At 39.4% G+C, this 23189-nt stretch overlaps 1 protein-coding gene across 2 annotated transcripts in view; it reads left to right on the forward strand.

Annotated features, from left to right (window-relative positions):
* The window catches only part of PDE7A (phosphodiesterase 7A), a 49886-nt gene that overhangs the window by 3666 nt on the left and 23031 nt on the right, over nucleotides 1-23189 (forward strand). The window contains exons 2-3 of one of the 2 annotated variants that reach the window (XM_083517978.1): nucleotides 9590-9650; nucleotides 21732-21815. In XM_083517978.1, the coding sequence (XP_083374104.1) occupies nucleotides 9590-9650; nucleotides 21732-21815 (145 nt within the window). The remainder of the gene's footprint in view (nucleotides 1-9589; nucleotides 9651-21731; nucleotides 21816-23189) is intronic. The other variant, XM_083517979.1, reaches the window with a different exon arrangement.

Consider the following 23189-nt stretch of genomic DNA (forward strand, 5'->3'; position numbering starts at 1 on the left):
TCCTTCCCCTGAGAATGGCCAGGCTGCCTGCAGCTTCACCCACATCCTAGCACAGAGCAATATCTGAGCACAATAAAATGAGGTATGCCTGTATACACATTTTTCTGAAGGTTAGTGAAACTTACTTTGAAGTTTAGGCCTGAGGATCATAGTATTGCTTGACTCTGATGTTTTTAGCTGAAGCTGCTATCCCTATTAGCTTTTAATATATATATATATATATGTCTGTTTAGCTTTGGGGTATAGTATTTAACACAAGCAAGTTGGCTGACATTAGCTAACTTTGTTACATGTTAGTCAATTTTCTGTGTACTAAACGTTATTTCTGCCTTGGTCCAGGTATCTATTACATAAAAGCAAAAGTCCTTCAAATGTCTATTGTTTAACAGTTTTAACTATTGTAGTGTGAATTGAATGCCTTGTTATTACCAGTGAAAACCTTAACCTGAAATGCTGACTTATAATTCCCCTGAATAACTTCACTGAAGGAGTAGGGTGAGATCTTTCATTTTACAAGTCAGGCAAACCTCTTTGCCACATAATTTTTATTGTTATGAAGTCCCCTTCTCAGTTTAGACCTTAAACTTTAAAGACTGTAGAGTTTGTCATTTCCATCACAAGAAGTGTTCTCCATAAACAGCCAGTTTGAGAGCCTGAGATAGAGATAAGTATTGCATTCAGAATCTTTTTCCATTTATGCTACCCAAAACAGAAGAACGTACCAATAGATTCTGATGAACCTTTTGTAACTTGTTTTACAATTGAGAAATCACTTCTAGTAACCAATCAGGTTTAAACAACGTGCAATATTCAGGAGGGTTCATAAATAGTTCTAGTATTGTGTTTATTGTACATATGCTGGTCTTGGATGGTGTAGCAGGGCAAGGTCTTATCTTTAAAAGAAAGCATACTTTTAGACACATTGTGCTAGTGTGGTTAGAATCTTCTTCAAGAGCACTTTCAGCCCCCTCACAGCTGTATCAAAACAAAAGTGAAATACCATATTTTTCTATGTATAACACGCCCCTGTGTATAAGACTACCCCCCTTTAACACTATTTAAAAGTAAAAAAACCTAGTCTTATGCACGGAAAAGTATGGTAATATTAGCAAACAAAAAAGGCAGAGCTTTCCCCCACAGTCACTCTGTTTTTAAAGTCACAGTTCCTTTGATAGGCAATATACAAACACAGGGTAGATGGATTTCTTTGAACTCAAGCAGGCAATGAGATTGGATCAGTTGAAATAACTTTGATAATATCTCGGTTCCTTGACTGTACTGTTGTGTTCTATTGTCAGCTAATCTGCACGTCTTGACTGTTTCTGTTTTATAGGGATAATGACATCTTTGGGTTCCTTTCCTTCTGTGTTTCAGAAGTAACCTGTGCTTTCACATGTTCCTTGGTAATGGATAAAAGTAGCTGTCAAATGTTATAGAAGCTTAAACTTCCTTCTGCACTGAAGCTTTGCAGGTTTGGAGGTGTTGTTTTTCTTTTTTTTTGCTCCCCTAAATTTTATACAACAGTATTTTTCCACCCTGGCCATTTTGAAGTTCTGATGCAGGGAACATTTGCAGCCATTTACCGTATTTTCTGCCCTATAGGACGCACTTTTTCCCTTCCAAAAATGAAGGGGAAATGTGTGTGCATCCTATGGGGCGAATGGAGGCTATCGCTGAAGCCTGGAGAGCGAGAGGCGTCGGTGCGCACCGACCCCTCTCGCTCTCCAGGCTTCAGGAAGATATCGGCAAGGCTTGCGGGCAGCAGGACCCGTTCTGGGGTCGGGGGAAGCTCGGGCTTCCCCCGTCCCCAGCCCCGCAAGCTCTGGGAGCGATGGCGAGGTTGCGCGCAACCTCGGCATCGCTCCTGGACCCGTTCTGGGGGCTGGGGTCAGGGGAAGCTCAGGCTTCCCCTGCCCCAAGCCCTGCAAGCTCTGGGAGTGATGGACCCCCAGCCCCGAGGCTAAAAACAAAGCCAAGACAGCTAGCGGGATCCATCCCGCTTGCTGTCATGGCTTCTTTGCTCTTTGGGGCTCAGGGGGGAAATAATTTTTTCCCCGTTATTTCCCCCCCCCCCAAAAGTGCGCCCTATGGGCCGGTGCGCTCTATAGGGTGAAAAATACGGTAAGTTTGTACTTTGGGCTGTTAACATTATGCCTGTGGGTAACCTTGGTCTGAGTGTGAGAAGTTTTGTGACCGATCAGCACCACTATGCTGCTTTAATAGTTTATTTTTGCAGTGATAACTAGGGAGTCTGAAGTTGAGGCTTCAGTAGATAAACATGCTTACTAAATTTTCAAGATGAATTGTATTACAGTTTCATACTGAACCACTGTATTTGAGACTAACCAATAATTTTGGCGGCCTTTTTCTTGAATGATAAATTGTGGCAGGTTTGGTGGTGGTGTTTTGTTAAAGACAACAATAAGGAGACAGTGGGTTAATTAGTGTGTTTAAGTTAGCAGTGGATTAGTGTTGAAATATTTTGTATATTCTTAATGTTGAGGAGCATTCTAAGGTCAGATAGTAGAGAAAATAAGCAGACATAACCTTCAGCCTCTTCGTTTGATCTGGCTTCATAGTCTGATTGTGTGTTAGTGAAACATTAGACCACCTAGTTTTAGAAAGAGTGCAAGCTTTTAAATTGCATGTTCTTAATCAAGCTCGGGGTATTTAGAGAGGGAATGAATCTTGTATGTGGAAGCTGATAAGTGATTAGTTTTTCTAAATTCTTGATTAGAATTTAGATTGAAGTTGATGAGGCTATATCAAATGATGTTTGTCTTGTGCAGTAGTAGTATTTTTCTGAAATTTTTAGTAGCTACCTCATAGACTTGCACACTGTTTGTTCTCCCATGAACATTTCATCTTCCATCCTGGCCCTGGGAAAGGTGGATGTGGTTTGCCCTAAAGAGCCTGGCAGGCCTAATTACACCCATGTGCCAGAGGTTCCCCACAACTGAGCTAGAGCTAATTATGGTTAACATTAGGGTAAATGTAACCTTACATCATGGTTAATGTAGGGAATGTAGGATGGAATTTGTGTGGAAACAAGGAAGATTGAAGGGAGAGAGGTTTGTGTGGCTCTACATTTTTGATCTTCAAAGAATGAAAGCTGAAGAAAGGTTGGTCTCAGCTGTAGCTCCTCCCATTTGCTTCAAACCTGCAACCTGTTTCCACAACATTTTTGAAAACTGCTCCCAAAATACCGTACTTTGCTCTATACAAGTACAGTAGTACCTCTGGTTAGGTAACCCTCTGGTTACGTAAACTTCAGGATGCGAAAGCGGCAAACCTGGAAGTATTTGATTGGTTTTGCCACGTGCGCATGCGCAGTGGAAACCTCGGGATCCGACTGGATCTCCAGAACGGATCCCGTCTGCAACTGGAGGTATCACTGTAATAAGGGCATTCCAAATGTCACTAAGTTTTTGATACAGTCTTTGCAAATAATAAATGGAATTCTGATACTGAGCTGCTAGCGAATTGCAACTAATTGACTAGAATAGTTCGTTCTTCCTGGGTTGCACAATTTTACTGCTGCCCTGTGCACAATACTTAACTTATACACACAGTCCTTTGGTAGTTATTGCTGATTAGTTTCCAGAATCATCAACACTTCTATCAGTGCAGATGAGCTAGGCTTAATTTGGACAAATCAGGAACCCTCTATTTTCTGAACATAGCTGCTGCCAGTATGGAAGGTGTCCTGTGAACTGTAAGCACACTGTAAACGTTTTGGTTTATTTATTTTACAAAATTTATATACTGCTTGATCATAGTAAAATCTCTAAGCAGTTTACAAGAAATATTAAAAATATTTTTTTATTGTCAGCAGTGAAAAAGACTAAAATGTGTCAGCAGTTATGTGTCTGGATAAAGGTAAAGGGACCCCTGACCATTAGTTCCAGTTGCGGACGATTCTGGGGTTGCGGTGCTCATCTTGCTTTATTGGCCGAGGGAGCCGGCGTACAGCTTCCGGGTCATGTGGCCAGCATGACTAAGCCGCTTCTGGCGAACCAGATCCCTGAGTAGAGGTGCTATATGCTGACAGGGTCATACTTACTGTGCCAGCACTATTGCAGCAGTGTTCTGCACTAACTAGAGTTTCCATGTCAAGTGCAAGAGACTATCTACACAGAGTGCATTATATTAATGCAGTCTTGAGTCCCCAGTGCCTGAACTGCTGTGGTCAGGCTCTCCTAGCTCAGGGATCTTTGAAATTGTTGTACCGTAACAACTTGTAAAAGGCACTTCTAGCCATGGAGGCTACCTGGGCCTCCAGAAATGGGTAATATTATTGAAAATTATATTATTATTTAATAATGTTTAGCGTGCTTCAAAAATATTGTTGATGGTTTGAAAAAACAGTTTGACTCCACATTTACGTGATCAGCTCAGTTTGTATTCTGGCCATATAACAGCATTGATAAACAATGGGTACAAAAATATTAACTTGAAGTAGTCCTTATTGGCTTCCTTGATAACCTATAAATGGTTATTTATATTTTTACACATTTCTTCTGAGAAAGTATTTCAGTTCTTAGCATAAACATTTAGCTGCTTGAATAACTAGGAACCCATAATTTTTTCAGGCGTGTTACAATACTGTTGTTGCCCAAATCAGGTTATACACTACACCCACAGCCTGCTTCCTGATACGATACTGATTCCGATATTTTTTTTATCTTAGTGGTAGGAGATTAGATTAGCAGGATTCTTAAGAAACGTTTTCCAGTTGGTCAGAGTTAAGTGTTGTAACAGGGGGAACGCAAATGTGGATTGGGAAAGTTATTTCTCCATTGACAGTTGCCTCCATCCAGGCAAAGATGGAGGAACTTTTTTCTATGTTTGATACACTCATAAAGAGAGGTTACTTTCTCTATCTCCCCCGTACCCTGCAGCAAGAGTAAAACTTGCAGCAATCAATAGGAAGATCACATGTCTCTTGTTGATCCCAACCAATCACATGCCTGTAAGCTTTCCATCAATATCCTCTGATATTCTTAATAGAGCCAACACCCCCTCCTTTGCCATTAATTATCCAGTATCAATTATCTCCTTAAGAGTCCCTCACAAAGTTCTGTAGATGCAGACCTCAGTAGGCAGTTGTACCTCTTGTAGATATTGCCTGTGAAAGCCATTATCATTTTAGAGGATATGTAATTTTTGAGGTAGTGACATAGTGTATTCATTAGAACACTAGACTTCTGGGAAATATTATAACAATTACAGAGCATTATTTGTCTAATTTGAGATAACTTATTAATGAACCAGTACTGTACTTTGATAGGATTGGAATCTGTGCCGCCTTTCCCAAATGATTCAAAACATGAATTTTTAAAGCAGATTTTTTAGTTGGCTTTTACAGGCATCTCTTACATTCGTTTAAAAGGAAAAGTGGATAATTCCTGTTAATGTATAAAAACAGCATGCGGCCTTTAAAATTATATGGCATTAGAATAGAATTAAAATATGATATTCTAATCTAACCTTAAATTCTTTTAATAGTAATATAAAAAATTACACCATAAATAACAGCTTGGATCCAAAGATCCTGCTGAGCATGGATCATATAGATTTTGTGTTTGTGTTGCTAATCTCCTCCCCCCCACCTCTGCTCTTGAAATTCTTCGATCTGCAGGATATTGTTGTGTGGGTGGGGTGCAGACAGGAAAATTTGGTGACTCTTCCCATTGTGAATGGATGTACCATTTGAGTAGTAAGATTCTTCTTGTTTTCGGAAGTAGTGGGATATTGTGCTGAAATATATAATAATAATAATAATTAATAATAATCAGAATCAGAATCAGAATAAAACTTCAAACATTAAAAACTTTCCTAAACAGGGCTGCCTTCAGATGTCTTCTAAAAGTTGGATAGTTGTTTATTTCCTTGACATCCCTTGACATCTGATGAGAGGGCGTTCCACAGGACAGGCACGACTATCAAGAAGGCCCTTTGCCTGGTTCCCTGTAATCTCACTTCTCGCAGTGAGGGAACTGCCAGAAGGCCCTCGGTGCTGGACCTCAGTGTCTCAGCTGAATGATGGGGGTGGAGACACTCCTTCAGATATACCGGGCCGAGGCCGTTTAATAAAAACAGTGGAAGCTGGAACATTTGTGCTTTCATTTTGTACTAGTGCAGATAGCACTCTGTTTGAAGCAATTTAGTTCAAACAAATTAAAGACTAGATATATGTTGCTTGTAATCAAATCCCGGTGTTCAAAAAAAATGCCCAGTATTGCAAATACTTATGTCTGTATTTTCTAAGCTAGTGTTGAGTAATCTGTGGGCCTCTTAATATTATACTCTACTTTTCACATAACCTGGGTCTCAAAGTTGCCTAATTGTCTAGTTGCTATTCCTGACTCTTGGTCATGCTTTGCATTACAGTCATACCTCGAGTTGAATGTGCTTCGGGTTGAGCGCGTTCGAGTTGTGCTCCGCGGCAACCCGGAAGTAACAGAGCAAGTTACTTCTGGGTTTCGCCACTTGCGCATGCGCAGACGCTCAAAGTGACGTCACGCACATGCGTGGAAGCGGCGGCACATGTCTTAATGCAGACATACAGAGGTGAGCAAAGACAGTAGTGCTGCTGTCCAGGCTAGCCAACCTAGCGCTCTTTAGATGTTGTTGGATTCCATGTCACATCAGTCTCAGCCAGCAAGGCCAATAGTCGGGAATAGTTGGAGTTGTACTTCAACAACATCTAGAGGACACTAGGTTGGCTTCTTCAGATCTAGAAACACAACTATGTCACAGTTTAAGTTTTGGGAAGCTGGGACACAAATCTTGGTGAACTTGGCCAGCATCTTACTAATATAGTCAAAGAGATGGACTTTGGGGAAATACAGAAAACAGTTAAAGAGATGTAGCTGTAGCCACAGACATGTACAATGGTCCCAAGGAATGGGGAGAAGGAAGCAGGAGCCAAGGTAAAGAGAGAGGATAGAAAGCAGTTGGCTTAGAGAAATGCCAGGTTACTAGTACAGTGGTACCTTTGGTTACATACGCTTCAGGTTACAGACTCCGCTAACCCATAAATATTACGTCGGGTTAAGAACTTTGCTTCAGGATGAGAACAGAAATTATGCAGCGGGGACGCAGCGGCAGCAGGAGGCCCCATTAGCTGAAGTGGTGCTTCAGATTAAGAACAGTTTCAGGTTAAGAACAGACCTCCAGAACGAATTAAGTTCTTAACCCGAGGTACCACTGTATAGTATATTTTAAAGATGCTTATTTATGATTGGTTCTTAGTTAAGAATGGGACTTTCCTATCATGGAGTTTGATTCCATATATGTGTCATTATTGCTGGAAAGCTCTGGTACATATGCCTACTTCAGCACCACAATGGGAATTTAGACACAGGTGTTCAGGTACAGGCAGATTCAAATCCAGGATGTCCTTTAGGTAACCTGCTTTAGGTAAGGGCTATAATGGTAATCACAAGCACTTTAAATTGGCACAGTTTAGTGGCATATTACAGTGATAAGCTTTTTGCGTATAGAGCAGGTTAATAGTGCTCTAGTAATTAGCAATCTCCTTATACAATCATCGCTGTTAGTCGTGAGCCCATCCTGTATATGCCGGATGGACTTCACTATTGTGGGCTTGGGAGGAAGAAAGCTTCCTATACACATTTGGAGGTCACTCTTCCATAGCTAGCAGTAGGAGACGTGAATGTACATAGCACTCTGGTTTTTAAAGAAAGGCTTTAAAGTAAACCTTTAATTAAAATCTAGACACAAGCTTTAGTTCTGTCATGCCAGCATTCTTTTTATATAAGCTCACTGGGAAAAAAATGACTAAAAGGAATACTTATTCTTTATATGTAGAAAATGGTTACCAAGAGAACAGGTGAGAATGGATGATGATAGTCATTTAGCTAATTCTATGCATGTAAAATGCAAATTAATGTCTTGCATTCACTACATGAATAACTGTAGTAGGATTACATTCCTAGTGTTTAAAGGTCTCTTTGGGTGATGTAGACTTTAATTTTCTCCAACCATTAACCATAGTTAAGGGATTATTATTACTTATATTCTACTTTCCCATACAAAATAGTTCAAAGCAGTTCAGAAGGACAGAGGTTGTAAAGATTGGGTTTCAGCACTGTGTGAACTTGCACAATAGAACACTGACCTCTCCCTCTTGCTGTAGCCATGGTTAACGGCTACATCAGTGCTGACATTAACTGTAATTGACTAACAAGTGTATGGGTAACCATGTTAGTGTCCTATAGATGGGAGGTATGTTGGGAGAAGTATGCTTCAAGTATCTAGCGTGGATAACTGACTAGCTCTGGTAAAAAGCACTCCTAATTAGCACTGCCACTTGAACCTCTGCAAACAGTGCCAGTCAAAAGTAACCCTATACAGTGGTACCTTGGGTTACAGACACCTCAGGTTACAAATTCAGCTAACCCGGAAGTAGTACCTTGGGTTGAGAACTTTGCCCCAGGATGAGAACAGAAATTGCGTGGCAGTGGCGCGATGGCAGCAGGAGGCCCCATTAGCGAAAGCATTCCTCAGGTTAAGAACGGACCTCCAGAACGAATTAAGTTTGTAATCCAAGGTACCACTGTACTATAGTGGTTCCCAATTAGCTAAGTACTGCAGACCCCCTATTTTTAAAATGCCAAGCCATGGACCCCCTACTTTTGAAAATTTTGATAGTTTTCTTCAGGTGAATGGTGCCACAGACCTCCTGGGGTCCGCGGATTACCAATCTGGAACTACTGCCATACTGCAAACTTGATCAAACTTGATCAAAGAGAGTGGACTCTGTCCAAAGCAGGCTAAACCTCAATGTCTTTTAATACCAGTACAGTCATACCTTAGTACTTGAATGGAATCCATTCTGGAAATCTGTTCAACTTCCGAAAACGTTTGAAAACCAAGGCGCAGCTTCTGATTGGCTGCAGGAGCTTACTGCACTCAGTTGGCAGCTGTGTAAGGTACATCAGATGTTCAGGTTCCAAATAATGTTCGCAAACTGGAACACTCCTGGGTTTGCGGCGTTCGGGTGTCAAAATGTTCAAGTTGCAAGTCATTCGAGAACCAAGGTACAACTGTAGTTATACAGATAGTAATGAAAGCATCAAACATTACTTCAGATAGATTTGCTTGGGATCCTGGTAGCGTGCTGCTAATCACTGAAACCATATATTTATTAAAGTGACTATAACCAATTTTAAATTCTTATAGCAAAATATTTGGTCTTCCATCTTCATCAGTTGCTCTGATAAAGCAAATAGTGAATAAGATATAAATATCTCACTATCACTATCTCACATCTTTTAGAGCATAATAACTATGTGGTTACATTCTAGAAACATATCAGTGGTTAAAAACATAAGAATCCAGAAGCATAAGTAAGCACTAAGTCTCAAGAACCAGCAGTCTAAAAACATACTTAAAGAAAGTCAGATTGGAGCAAATAAGCCTCTAACCATGGTTAAGGGGTGTGTGGGGGCGGAGGTGGGATTGTGCAGTCTGCTGACCCACTCCTTTAAACATGATTAATGGAGGTAAACCATCCAAAGCCTAATTTCAGAAATAATTATTTTCTGTTTTTTGTTTCCAGAGACGTGGGGCAATATCCTATGACAGTTCTGATCAAACTGCATTGTACATTCGCATGCTAGGTAAGTGTGGTTGTTTGTTTCAACACCCAGATGTATGTATATACGTGTGGCTGTCTGCTGTTAATTAGATGGTGTACACTACTGCATTTTAAAACCTTTCTGGTTTTTATTCCTCCCTCTTCAGCTTTTCACAACGTGTGTTGCTGTTGCTTGCTGTTTGGCTCTGAGTATTTCAATATTGTTTAGCACAAATTTCACACATTCAGGCACTGAGCAAATGCATAAGGTAAAGGTTCTCACAAAATAGGAGATCACAGGCTCCCCAGCAATGCAGATTTAACAGAGAAGCGATGAAGGCATTGGGGTGGGTGCAAATATTAGAGAAAATTTTATATTTCAACATTTCATATTGCACATTTTATGTATTAAGGCTGATATATTTGAGTAGTAACAACCTTTGCTTGCTTTGAAGGTTAGTTCTTGTAGCCGTGTTTCTTATTTCAAATGCACAAAGAGACTAGCAGAAACTTGGCACATATGAGATTAAGAATTTGTTTTCTTAAAGTTGAACTTGAATGACTCATCCAAGCAAATATTTGTATAGGAAAGTTTCAGCTTAAACTGTAAACTGAATATTGTTATGCGATAGCAATCTTGAAATAGCACAATGGTGACTGATGGGAAATGGATGAGTGTGAGGAGTTTCAATTAAAAACATTTAAATTGCTTGCTATAAATAATAAGTAAACGTTGGAGAAAATTCCAGCATAATATGTAATCAGTGTTCTGTGCCTCTTAAAAAAACAAAACAAAAAAGCAACAATTTTTGCTTAGGTCGTTGGCTTATTTATGTTTGGCAGGGACTTGTTAATAGGATTTTAGCTTTGAGATCATTGGATCATGAAGTTGCTATTGCTGAACTGTTAAATTTCCTAACAGTAGTAGAAATTGATGGCCGTCAGTAAGTTACACATTTGTTACCTGTATATTATTGTAGCCTTTCTGAGCATCTCTCATTTTAATCATTCTCACAAGTAGAATAATATGTCCATTTGTGTCCATGCATTTATCTTTGTCACTCTTTGCGCTTTACAGTCCAGCCTTGGAAAATTAGCTGCTCTTTCCAGGATTCCATATGGGATACCTTCATCAGACATAGCTAGTTTTCAGCTGCACTGCAGCCATTGGTGTTTCTGCTCATTCTCCTTTTAAAAGGAATGTAATTGTTGGTGCCTATGCTTCCATGGATCTCCTGGTGTTTACATTTGTGGAGTCAGCTTTTCCTTACCATTCAGTGTAAACCAGTTATCTTCTACTTGGATTATTATATACTCTTTCACAGAGTTCTTTTGAGCTATTTGGATAAAATTCAGTAGCCTTATGTACTATTAATTAAATATGTACATGTAATATCAATGAGTATCAGATCTTTAGCACTAATAGTCATTTACTATCTTTTAATTTTGAAGTTAAAGTTTATGGAGATAAATCACATTATAAAGGGGGGATTAAACCATTCCATAGTCATTATATATTATATGATACAAGGGAAAATTATGGATTTTCTTAGACAGAGACTAACATCAAATCCAAATCCAGTTATTTTATTAACAGAATTATATATCATTAAAAGATATTTTATTGGGGCTACACTATGAATTACACAAAAGTTTGAAGGGGCAGCAACATTGGTTTAGCTTGATGATAACCCCCTTGTGTATTGCAATGTATGCAAAGGGTTCTTTAGCCCACCAACTTCCTTCTGTGTGAGCTGAAGGGTGGTCCTTAAGTCAGAGTAGATCCACTGAAAGCAAATCTTTGGTTGGAGCAAATGATTTGGTTGGATGTCCCTGTAAAGAGTTTTCTCCCAGAACTTCTGTTTTGTGTCTGAGTTTAGATATAGTCAAATAGAGGTTTAAACTCATATGCAGAAGAGCTCTACCAAAGCCTCTGTTGCTGCTCACAGTGGCAAAGAGGCTGTTTAAATAGCCCCATAGGAGTAAGTTTTTAGTGCTTAATAAAAGGGGGCCTTGGGATTTGGGGCTGGGCTGGGCTCATATAGCTTCAAGGGAATGAGCTTGCAGGTCACCAGTTGCCTACTCCTATTATAATTGACTTAGGTGTTCTATTTTGTGATGGTACTGTTTGAAAGTCATTTTAAAAACTTTTCCTTTCCATCCAGACTACATAGCCCATGAGGGGATTGTTAATTGTGTGGCAAAAGCAACTTTCCTTGTTCTACTTATCTTTAGTGACTGTGGAAGTATATTTGCACAGCAGCCTATTTAATTTATATGTGTCAGGAGATAACATAGAAAGTTTTAAACTGTATTGTGGAATTGTTTGTACCCTGCCCTGGAGCTTATGATAAAGGGTGGGTAATAAATTGCAACTAAATAAATAGAGATAGTTTATATACTCCAGTTTAACTAAGGATTTGTTCAGTCAGAATTCTTTCTCAAAGTTATACTAACAGTGAAATCAGAAATGGGTCATAGGGCTTGCCTGACTCTTCCACTTCTGTGTTAACTGGGAGAGCCTGTATCAGTTGGACTATGCAGTCTCTAGTTCAGAGAAACAGAGAAGTTAATCTGAAACCAGTGTATAATAGAGAATCTATTGGTCCAAAATGCCGATGAAATTTTGATAAATAACTTGGGGGCAACTGTAGATTTTAAAAAATGCAGACTAAACTAACACATGCAAATGCTATTCTATGAAATACCTAGATAACTCTCGTAAAAACATTGGCGTTCAAAGCAGGTAGAATGAGGAAAGAACATTATGCAAGTCATGACTGCTATAAATGCATAAATGCATAACTGTCTATAGTCTTGGAGAATTCTTGGACAACAGGTGAGGTCCCTGCAGATTGGAGATAGGCATATGTTGTCCCCATCTTTTTAAATATAATTTTTATTAACAATTTCTTAGTTTACAAAAACATGTGCATTGTCTCTTTGGGTAGCGGGGGGTGGGGTGGGGAGACCCAGGTACCAACCAGTGGTGAGCTTGACATTGATACCAGGAAAGTTCATAGAACAGATAATGAAACAGTTGGTGTGTGAGCACTTAGAAAAGGATGTTGTGATTACCAAGATCCAGCATGGGTTTCTCAAAAACAAGTCATGCCATTTCTTGTTTTGATAGCATTACAAGCTGGTGGATCAGGGGAATACTGTGGACATAGTGTATCTTGATTTCAGTTAGGCATTTGACAAAGCCCCTCATGATATTCTTGTGGAGAAGCTGGTAAAATGTGGATTGGACAAGGTAACTGTTAGATGGATTTGTAGCTGGTTGATAGACTGAAACCAAAGAGTGATCACTAATAGTTCCTTGTCATCCTGGAAAAAAGGGACAAATGGGGTGCTATTCAACAGTAGAAGAAACTCCCATGAGAGGTGGTGGACTCTCCTTCCTTGGAGGTTTGATGGTCATGTGTCATGTATGATGTAGCTGAGATTCATGCATTGAGGGGGTTGGACTATCTGACCCTCTGGGCCCCTTCCAACTCTAAAATTCTATGATAATATATTGTTATATTGATCAATTATAAAAGATAAGTGCAAGTTAATGGTCTTCAATCTATCCACTTTGAATGCTGACTCGTTTTTTAAAAAAGATATCTAACACATCATAGAATGGCATTGTTAAATACTGATTTTATTCTGCATTTGTTGGTGTTCAGTCTCTCACACATTTATTGCATCATTGGATAATCTGTATAGATCCTTCTTTGGAGTCCAGTTTGCTTCCATTCTCTTAGTTTTTGATGCTGCTGTCCTGTTTTTTGGATCTATAGTATAGCCATTATGATTAAATTTTATTTATCACTACATGTGCAAGTTGAGGAGTGAGTATTGTCTGAAGAAGTCTTAAGTAAACCCTTATGTCTAAATTTTATTTAGTCAATAATCTGTTGTGGAATAAATGTAATTTGTGAATGCTATTAAAAGAAATACATACCTTACGTTATATCTAACAGTTGATAGCTACTCAGTTGCAGTTTAATTATTTTTCCACAGGACATAATCCCTGGTATAAGTAAACAAATGGGCACATGCTACTTTAAGTGGTCTACTAACAGTTTTGCTGAGATCATTAGTTAGCTTATTAAATACCCTCTCTTCTGTTTGATAGCATGGTATTTTGCAGAATCTTGTACAACCTTTTAAAATGTAATTAAAATTATTTAAAAGTAGTACCCACTCTCTCCCAATTTATTCACTTGATATTCCAAGAGGAAAACTGTATACTGTAATAGACATCCTGAGTTATCCTTTCCTTGAGGTTGCATCTGTTACCAAGGAAAGTGCCCATTCTCTCGCTACTGCTTGGTATTTCAGTTATTTCTTGGTTGTTGTTTTTTTAAAAAAAATCTCTGTTCCTTCTGTGCTAGATATATAGGGTGTTACCAAGTCCTAATCATAGTCTATTCATTGAATCAAATGGATTTAGGTTACATAACTCAGCAGGTTTCAGTGGATCTTATCCGAATATGATTTAGTTGGCTATAATCCATTCCCCGCCCCCCCCCCCCCAATTATCTGAGCTATTTAGATACAGCTTGTGCAAAATTATATCCTGGATAGATATTTAATTCTGTCCTCTCATTCTAAGGTCCTCTATCTTGGGAATTTTCCCTCCTCCAATCTGGAAAAGTAAACAAGTTGGAGGAATAATTGTGTTGGTCTAGCTTGCTGTTCGTTGGTTTTTTTCCAGGATTTACCATTTAAGTTTTTTAAAATTCCCTTTGTCTTTGTCTTCCCTGCAGTTCAAACTTTTTTTTTTTTAAATGGCCATGGGAATTGAAAGTATTCTGAATGGAAGCTGGGTTCTCTACTATTGGGAACCTGGAATTCTCACTAAATAGGTAATGGTAGAATAGTTACTAGAGCAGGGCAAAGGTTTATGCAAATCCTCCTAGCTCGCTGGTGTTCCAACAAGTGCTACAATGCAGCTCAATCATCTGTCCTGGAACTGACTGTTGAAGCAGCTGGATTAGTCTGTCATAGGCCAATACTTCTTCACTTGGGTGGTGGGATCTGCTACTGTCTTTTACAGGAGGCAAATTCCCTTCCAGTCCTCAAGTACACTAACTCTCAAACTTTAGAGAGCTAACAATTAAAAAAGAAGGATAACACTTCTAAACTTAAAGAGTAGCAGAAAGAAACACAGATGCCAACAGCAGCACTACTGTTGCCAATTCAGAAATATATGCAAATATATGCAAAACTTTTTATTAAGCCAGGAGAGATGGGCATAACAGTTTTTTTTCTGGCATACTTCGTATTTTGGGACAGTGACTTTTAAAGGCCCCCACTTTCTACTCATAGATATCCTTAACTTCAGTGAGGGGAACTCTCAGCAGGACCTGCCCAGAATATCTTATTAGAAGGAGGTATTTGTCATATAGAAAGTGCACTGGAATGAAAACCTCCCCAAAACTGAGGTGCATGTAGGTTGTTTTAAAACAATAAAAGGAAAATTAGATGACCTGGCTATGTCTAGACAATAAACATAGGTGGTGTAGTATATTTTACTGCTAATGAGTGGGACAACCTGATTAAGTGATACTACTTAAACATGCACCACGTAATTTGCTCTAATTACCAATTGCTGAGGGCGATGCTAGCAGAGTGAGTGATTTGTCCTGGGACAATGAGTCTTACTAGGCAGTAGTAGTACACTGATCTGCTATAGTTAAGTACGTAAATGGAAGTGGTCCTTGAACTTGAGAAAGCATATCCTTCATGAAGCACTGCTGTTTGAAGAGCTCAAACATAGGGAGAAAAAGAACATTCTGACTTTTGAAACCAAGCAGTGGAATAAGCAAATAATCAGTGGAAAAAGCAAAATATGTAAAACAATGACTCTGAAATTCAGACCTTTTAAAAATCCCAAGTAAGTTTTTGTAGGAACATCTTATTTGTAATTGAGTTCATTATCTGCTTGAGGTCAACTTAGATGCAACACTGTGGTGAACAGTTAGTGCACAAACACTCTGGCATTCTTTCCTTATATCTGATACTAAAATGCTTGATCAGTGCATTCCCTGGTTCCACTCTCATTTGAATTTCCAAAATTTTGGTAACAGGCTTAGATGCCATGGTTAAAATTATTAATATTAACACTTAACATTTTAAGCACTTTGTATGTTAAGATAATAAAAGTATAAGACTCCTGTCTACTAGCTCACAATCTCAAGAGGCGCAAGACAAAAAGGAAAAAGGAAGGGGGGAGCATTGGAACAGCTGTTATTTCACTAGTTAGTAGAAGGCACCAAGTTGGTTACTCTCACTTGTCATGATGATCTCCTTGGAATAGGGCTGCCCAAGACATTTTGTGTGAATGAAGATCTACACCAGGAACAAGCAGGGAATAAAGATGTACATTGGGAGCAAGGCAGGGAATCAAATCAACATTACTTGACAGTTGAAACTGGAATCAAAGTCTGTTGTGGAGGACAGGGCTCCTTCTCTGAATCACACTGGGCAGGTACGGATCCCAGGAGACCCCAGAGGGCAGTGCCTGTCATTTCCTCCCAAGTGTGAGAAGAGACCAGAATCACTTCCTATTTGCCAAGAGTCCACTGTATAGGGGGCATGGGGTGGGGAGCCTGCCAAGAACGCAGCAGATCTGGCCTCCCAAGGAGTGTGTTGCAGCAGCAACAGCAGCAGCAGCAGCAGGCAATGTATTTGTTGGCGGCCAGATCTGCCCCTTGTGGATCCTGCCACCCGAGGCAGTTGTCTCACCTTGCCTTAAGGGTGGGCAGGGCTGGCCCCACCCTGGAAGACAGGACATACAGTCCATGGTCTGCTGGCTGGTGACAGAGGTTAGAGTTAGTCTTGTTACTTTGCTATATACAGTATCTATTACTGTGAAATTGTGACAACATTCTCCTGGGGATATGTTTTTATAACTGGTGCTTGCAAAACTCGGGGTGCTTAAATTTGATGCAGTGTTGTATAAAATGCTACATTTGAGGTTGCTTCTTGTCTTTGAACGTGTCTTCTGTGTAAAGCAGAGCAAAACTTTTAAGATAAGAATATAAGTAACAAAAACATTTTATTGAGTTGGCAAAAGATGGATCCAAAATAGTCTATGCTTGTAAGAAGGAACAATTTTCACTTCCAGCTGCAGCACTGAATGTGAATTGTAGGGGAAGGCAAGGGGGTAGCACAGTGGGCTGAAGTAGTTGGTGGCTCCTGAAAGCCCATGCACAAGCCATCAGATGCAAATGTAATGTGGAATCCACAATTCAGTGTTGCAGCCATTTATAGTAATAGTTTATTATCAACGTTACAATTTTTTTTTTTGTTCTCAATACAGATTGAATCTTGTCTGTATTGTAATCTGAAATGTAGCTTTAATTCTATTTCTAGGAGAGTTTAATAAAACTCAGCTTAAACACATTCAGTAGCCAAAGTTTGATTTCTCCCTGTATATTTGCCAATTTCCTTGCTGAGCATAATGGTGTGCTCTTTAATGTTGCAGTAAATGGTAATAAATCTGACAGATGAGTATTTATTGCGGCTACAGTAAAACACACAAAATTGATCAGTGCTTATGATTGAAATATGCTATATTTACCAACATTAAATTTTGTACCAATAGAACAGAGGTGGGGAAACGCATGCATGGGGGCCAAATGCAGACTTCCAAACCTCTCTGTTGGGTCCTTGGCACTCTTCCCATGCCACACCCCTCACCAGCTTTTTTTCACTCTCTCTTTGAGTGTTTTTGCTTAACTGGAATGTGTTCTTGGACTCTTAATAATGAGCTTAATAGTGAGCTCTTAATTGAGCATGTGTGTTTGTGTAGAACCTAGCCAACCGTACAAAGGTAAAATTTTCTTGGTCATCCTGATAAATAATGTTTATTGGGGAAAGGACAGGGGAATGTGACCCTGTTATTCTTCCTAGGTCTCTCAGTTGCTTTTGAAACCATTGATCATAGCATCCTTCTGAGCCAACAGTGGGATTGGTATTGGAGGCATTGCGTTACAGTGGTGATGGTCTTTTGGCTCCCTGGTAGTTGTGATGTGGGCTGCTGCAGGGTATAATCCTGTCCCCAATGCTGTTTAACATCCATATGAAGCCATTGGGAGTGGTCAGTAGGAAATGAGGGTATAACCCTGTCCCCAATGCTGTTTAACATCCATATGAAGCCATTGAGAGTGGTCAGTAGGAAATGAGGATTGAGGTATGCTGATGATATCCAGCTTTACTTCTCTGTAGCATCTGAACCAGGAGATGCCAGGCAAGCCCTGGACTGGTGTCTGGGTTCAGTGGTGGGATGGATGAGGGCCAATAAACTAACTCTGAATCCTGGTGAGACAAAGGCACTGTGAGTGGCTCCCAAGTCCAGATAATTGGTCAATTGCCTGTTGTAGATGAGGTCATAGGTCCCCTGAAAGAGCAGCCTAGTAGTCTGGGGGTGCTCCTGGATCCATCTTCATTGCCAGAGGTCCAGGTGACCTCAGTGGCGAGGGGTGCTGCCTTTTAAGACCGCTAGCTGCAGCTGGTGCAAAATACTGTATGGTTACTGGGACAGGATGTAGCCAAGCACCCCCTACTGTTGAAAGAATTGCATTGGCTACCAAGTAGCTGCAGGGCTACATTCAAGGTTTTAGTTTTGGTGCATAAAGCCCTATACAGTCATACCTTGGGGTAAATATGCTTCAGGATAAGTATTTTTGGGTTGTGCTCTGCGGCGACCCGAAAGTAACGGAGTGCGTTACTTCCGGGTTTCGCTGCTTGTGCATGCGCAGACAGTCAAAATGACGTCACGCGCATGTGCGGAAGCGGCGAAACGCGACCCGCACAGATGTGCTGTCACGTCTTACATTCTATACAGGATACGAACGGGGCTCCGGAATGGATCCCGTTCGCATCCCAAGGTACCACTGTACAGCTTAGGTCCAGAATACCTGGCAAAATAATATTATCCTATATATGCCTAATCAGTCACTGCACTCTGCAGGTGAGGGCCTCCAACAGGTACCATCTCATCAGGATATCTGTTCTACACAGCGTAACAATTGGACCTTTAATGTTGTGGCACCTACCATTTAAAATCTCTCCTCTTTGACAGCTGCTGTCCCCCCCCCCCCTTTTGTCTTTCCTTTCTTAAAGAAGCATTTTAAATTGAGATCTTCCCCAGTCTTCAGCTGTATTGAAATTGTTTTAAATATCACTCGTTTCATCACACATTTGCTGCCCTGGTCTCCTTTGGGAGGAAGGGTGGGATATCAATTTCATAAATAAGTAAATAATTTGTTTAGATTTTACCAGTGCCATTTAATGCATAGATAGAGTTTGGCATAACATGAGCAAGCCTTAAACCTCAATCAATAGACGGGGTCAAATGCACAGTGCTAAAAGTTCATAAAATGTTTATGTAAATGACTCACAACTCCAGTTCCAGATACTCCTTGGCCATTATGACATTTTGATTTCCATGTGGTGTTTCAGTGCCCCCATACCTTGAATCAAGTGAAATACAGATTTTTTTATTATTATTATAAAAGCATGTGGGGTCAGTTTTACCACTACAGTGGTACCTCGGGTTACAAACACCTCACGTTACAAACACTTCGGGTTACAGACTCCGCTAACCCAAAAATAGTACCTCGGGTTAAGAACTTTGCCCCAGGATGAGAACAGAAATTGCATGGCGGCGCAGCGGCAGCAGGAGGCCCCATTAGCTAAAGTGGTGCCTCAGGTTAAGAATGGCTTCGGATAAAGAATGGACCTCTGGAACGAATTAAGTTCGTAACCAGAGGTACCACTGTATTGTGGTGACTGACAGAACTTAAAAATACATGCACTTGAAATCCTAGGGATTGAAGTGTCCCTGCAAAATGCTGCTCAGTTTATTAAATTCTTTTCATGGATGGGATCCAGTGTTATGCCTTCTCACACCATGAGACTACTACTTGTCCTTCCCCTATAGTCCCTCTCATCTGCCCCAGTGATTTAGGAAACCTGTTGGAGCAGATTTTGAGGGCTTGTGGGGTGCTGGAATATGGGGATAAGAGAAACCAGAAGACCTGCTGTGCAAGCAGATTTCTGTAGTGGATGCAGACAAACATAACTACAGATGCTTAGCCCAGAATTTGCTTTTTTCATATTTTGTAAGAAAAGAGAAAATCGGTTATTTGAAAACAATATTTTCATAATTATAATCAATGGACTTTAGGTGAACCCTTTACTCCCATAGGAATAAATTTCCAAAATATGTTGTTGAAGGTTTCTTCAGGTGTATTTATAACCAGCCAGCTCTAGCAGCTAAAAACATACACCAGGCAGTGGCTAAGAAATGAACACATTTGCGGAGAATGGCATGTAACAGCTGCTGACTTTGTCATTAATGTGCCACTAGCCAGTGGATAAACTAAGGAAAACTGTGGCCCGTTGCAGGGAGGGAGACTGACAAGAAATTCCCTCAAGATTCTTTACTGATAAATTCTGGAATATCAATACCAACTAGCATTTTTGGTTCTTAAGGAGATTTGATACTGGTAAGTTACATGTCAGAGAAAGAAGATGATTCTTTCTTTTTTTTTTTTAATGCTGTAGTGAAGTTTTGGCTCATAGGCATAGGACTAAATAGGTCTGCCAGGGTCAAAGCGTAAGCAGCATTTCTCTTACCCTAAATCTTAGCACTAAGATCAAAGATAAGCTTTTTTCTGCTCTGACTAGTTGAATTTTGAATCAGCTGATATATAATGTCAGGTAATTGACAGCTGAGCAATCCTGCCACAAGTTCAAGCCTGAGATCATCATTATAACAAAAATGCTTGAGATTTATTTCATTATAATGAAAGTAAAAGTGTTATGGATACTGGTGAAGTGATGAGTCTCTATACCACATTAAAACACTTAATGAAATGGGGCCACTAATGTATTTTATCAAATGTAGTAGACATCTGTTTAAATGCCAGTACTGTTTAGAAGCTAACAGCCACAATGGAGTGAGTTTGGAGTTGGTTATACTGTACTCTGAGATGAATACAGAAACATAGTCATATTGTCTGAGATGTCAAGAGAGGAAGCTTCAGAATTGGTAGGGCCTTCCACCAGGACAGCATAAAAGAGGAAGCTATTGCCTCTGTTGTTAATGCAACAACAGAAAATTGCAGCAACAATGTGCTTCATGTAACCATTTTGTCTGTTCTACTCATGCAGTTGTGAAATGTGCTGCTTGAGTAATGTGTGCTATGGTTGCAAGGTCTGTAAGATTTGTTGTTGCAGGTAATTCACAACTCATGATTATTGCACAGTTATACTTGTGTAACTGTTATAATATGTATGTTAATAGCGCAATACGTTTTATGTTTAAAAAACTGTGGGGTCAGTTAGATCCTACATACTGTTCTTGTAGCTTTATGTGCTTTGAGTTGTGGGGTATTGTTGACCCTGATAATTTATCAGCAGGTTTTTTTTTAATACTGAAAATAAAGTTCTCAATGAAGGCATACTTTAGCTTGCAAATGGTGTCATGCTTAATATAGTTTTATTGGGGCACATTTGACTAAAAGATTGTAATTTGAGGCTTTTTTATGTTGACAGCGCTAAGCTCACATAGACCCTCCCCAACTTCCCTTGTCAAAGCAAATAATAATTTGCCATTATGGCTGAAATGATCAAACTATGATTTGTGCAAGCCAAATTAAAATTTAAAACAAATGAGGAAGTTGGGGTAGGAGTGAGTGTGTTGGTCAAAGACTAGTTCACATAACATGGTTTGCTGCTATTTCCAAACTGGATAATACCGTGAGCTGTTCAGTTGTAGCAAGAAGCAAAATAAAATTCTGTGTTCTTGTTTAGTTATTTTCACCTCATTATGGTGATAAAGCATAGCAGATGCAACTTCATCTATATACTTATGGCTAGATTTGATGAGGTAGGAAAATTTTATGGAGAGCATGCAATTGCATGTTTGAAAGATTTTAAAGACTTTGTTTTGAACTATCATCTTTAAAATAAAAGGCATTGATCAGGGCATTTAGTAGGTTCACTGTATGACTGTTACACTACATACAGAAACGTCTACACCTTGCAACTGTGCTTGGTTGCAATTTTCTCTGTAGCTCTTCGACACGGTGTATTTCACTTTTGACCCTATTTCTAGGAGATGTACGAGTAAGAAGTCGGGCAGGATTTGAAACAGAGAGAAGAGGTTCTCATCCATACATTGATTTCCGTATTTTTCACTGTAAGTATTTAAATAATAGCAGAACAGTAATAAAGGGTTCCATTTGTGTTTGGCTGTGGGGCTTCAAATAATTGATGGCTGATTTAAAATGGAAATTTACATATTTTTTTTTCATTTCCCTGCAAATCTGTTTGGAGAAATTAAGAATTTACACAGTATGTGTGTGTGTGTGTGTGTGTGTGTGTGTGTGTGTGTATATATATATAAATCCATGTGCTACAGAGGTGAAAAGAAACTGTTTCTTTTAAATTAATGAATAAAAGATCCATATTCTCCAGCGTGCTATGCAGTCAGCTTGATATGAAGCTGGTCTGTTTCATATTCTTATTCCCAAGTATGTCACCAATACACCAACAATACCTGTGCACCAATAACATCTCTCTGTATGACTGATAGAAGAAAATTCTTATGTAGCTATGCATGCTGAATATTAAAAGTAGGTTGGATTCCAGAGATGCAATTACTCAGCTAACTGGACACTGTTGGAAGATATTGACTTTTTCTAATTCCCCCTGCTGCCTCCCCTGAAAATTTCCTCTGAAAATCTGCTCTGGTAAGGGGGAATCCTTCAAAACAACATGGGAGATGACATGGGGGAAGGTGAAATTGTTAATTGTCTCCCCTTCACCTCTCTTGGATCTGACTTGCTTTTGTGAATAGAATGAGCCCTCTATGGAGGGGCAAGTCTGTATTCAATCCATTGCCTATGCTGTTGTAATTCATTTGGTAGAGCTTTCTTGTTTAATCTAAAATTCCAATGGTAAAACTTCTCAGCAGTACAGCTTTTGGTTTCTAGCAGAATCTTGCTCCCAGTAATTCAGGTTTCCTGAAGTTTAGCTTAGCTATTTTTTCTGCAGCATGAAGCCTGTTTCAATAAATACTCAAAAAACAGAGCTGAACCTAACTGCAGTGCATGGAGTCTTCACCTACAATGTCAGGTGTTAAATTTTTATTTTCTTTTCCCATTTTTTGTTGATTGTTTTATGTACACCACTTAGAAATGCACATAATTAAACTGTATATAAATGTATTGAATAAAAGAAGAGAAAGTAGTTTAAATTGCAAAATAACCTCCTCTTTGTGATATTCTTCTCTCTCCCTTTTCCCTAAAGTTAAGAACTGAAAGATATCATGACAAAGAATGAATTATCTTTGTTTAAGCAACCATTATCTTTAGATGGAAGTGGAGATATTTGTCCTTTGGCATGAAGGTTTGAGAATAACATTGACAAGTTTCTTCAGAAAGAGAAATCATTCACTATCCATAAGTAGTAGCACAACAATAGAACGGTACTTGATAGGCCTTGGTAAGACATTTAAAGCAATTTTTTTCAGATGCAGTTATCCCCATAGTTTCCCTCTTGGGCAATCCTA

Source organism: Podarcis liolepis, assembly GCF_965112155.1.
Source record: "Podarcis liolepis genome assembly, chromosome: 8".
NCBI lineage: Eukaryota > Metazoa > Chordata > Lepidosauria > Squamata > Lacertidae > Podarcis > Podarcis liolepis.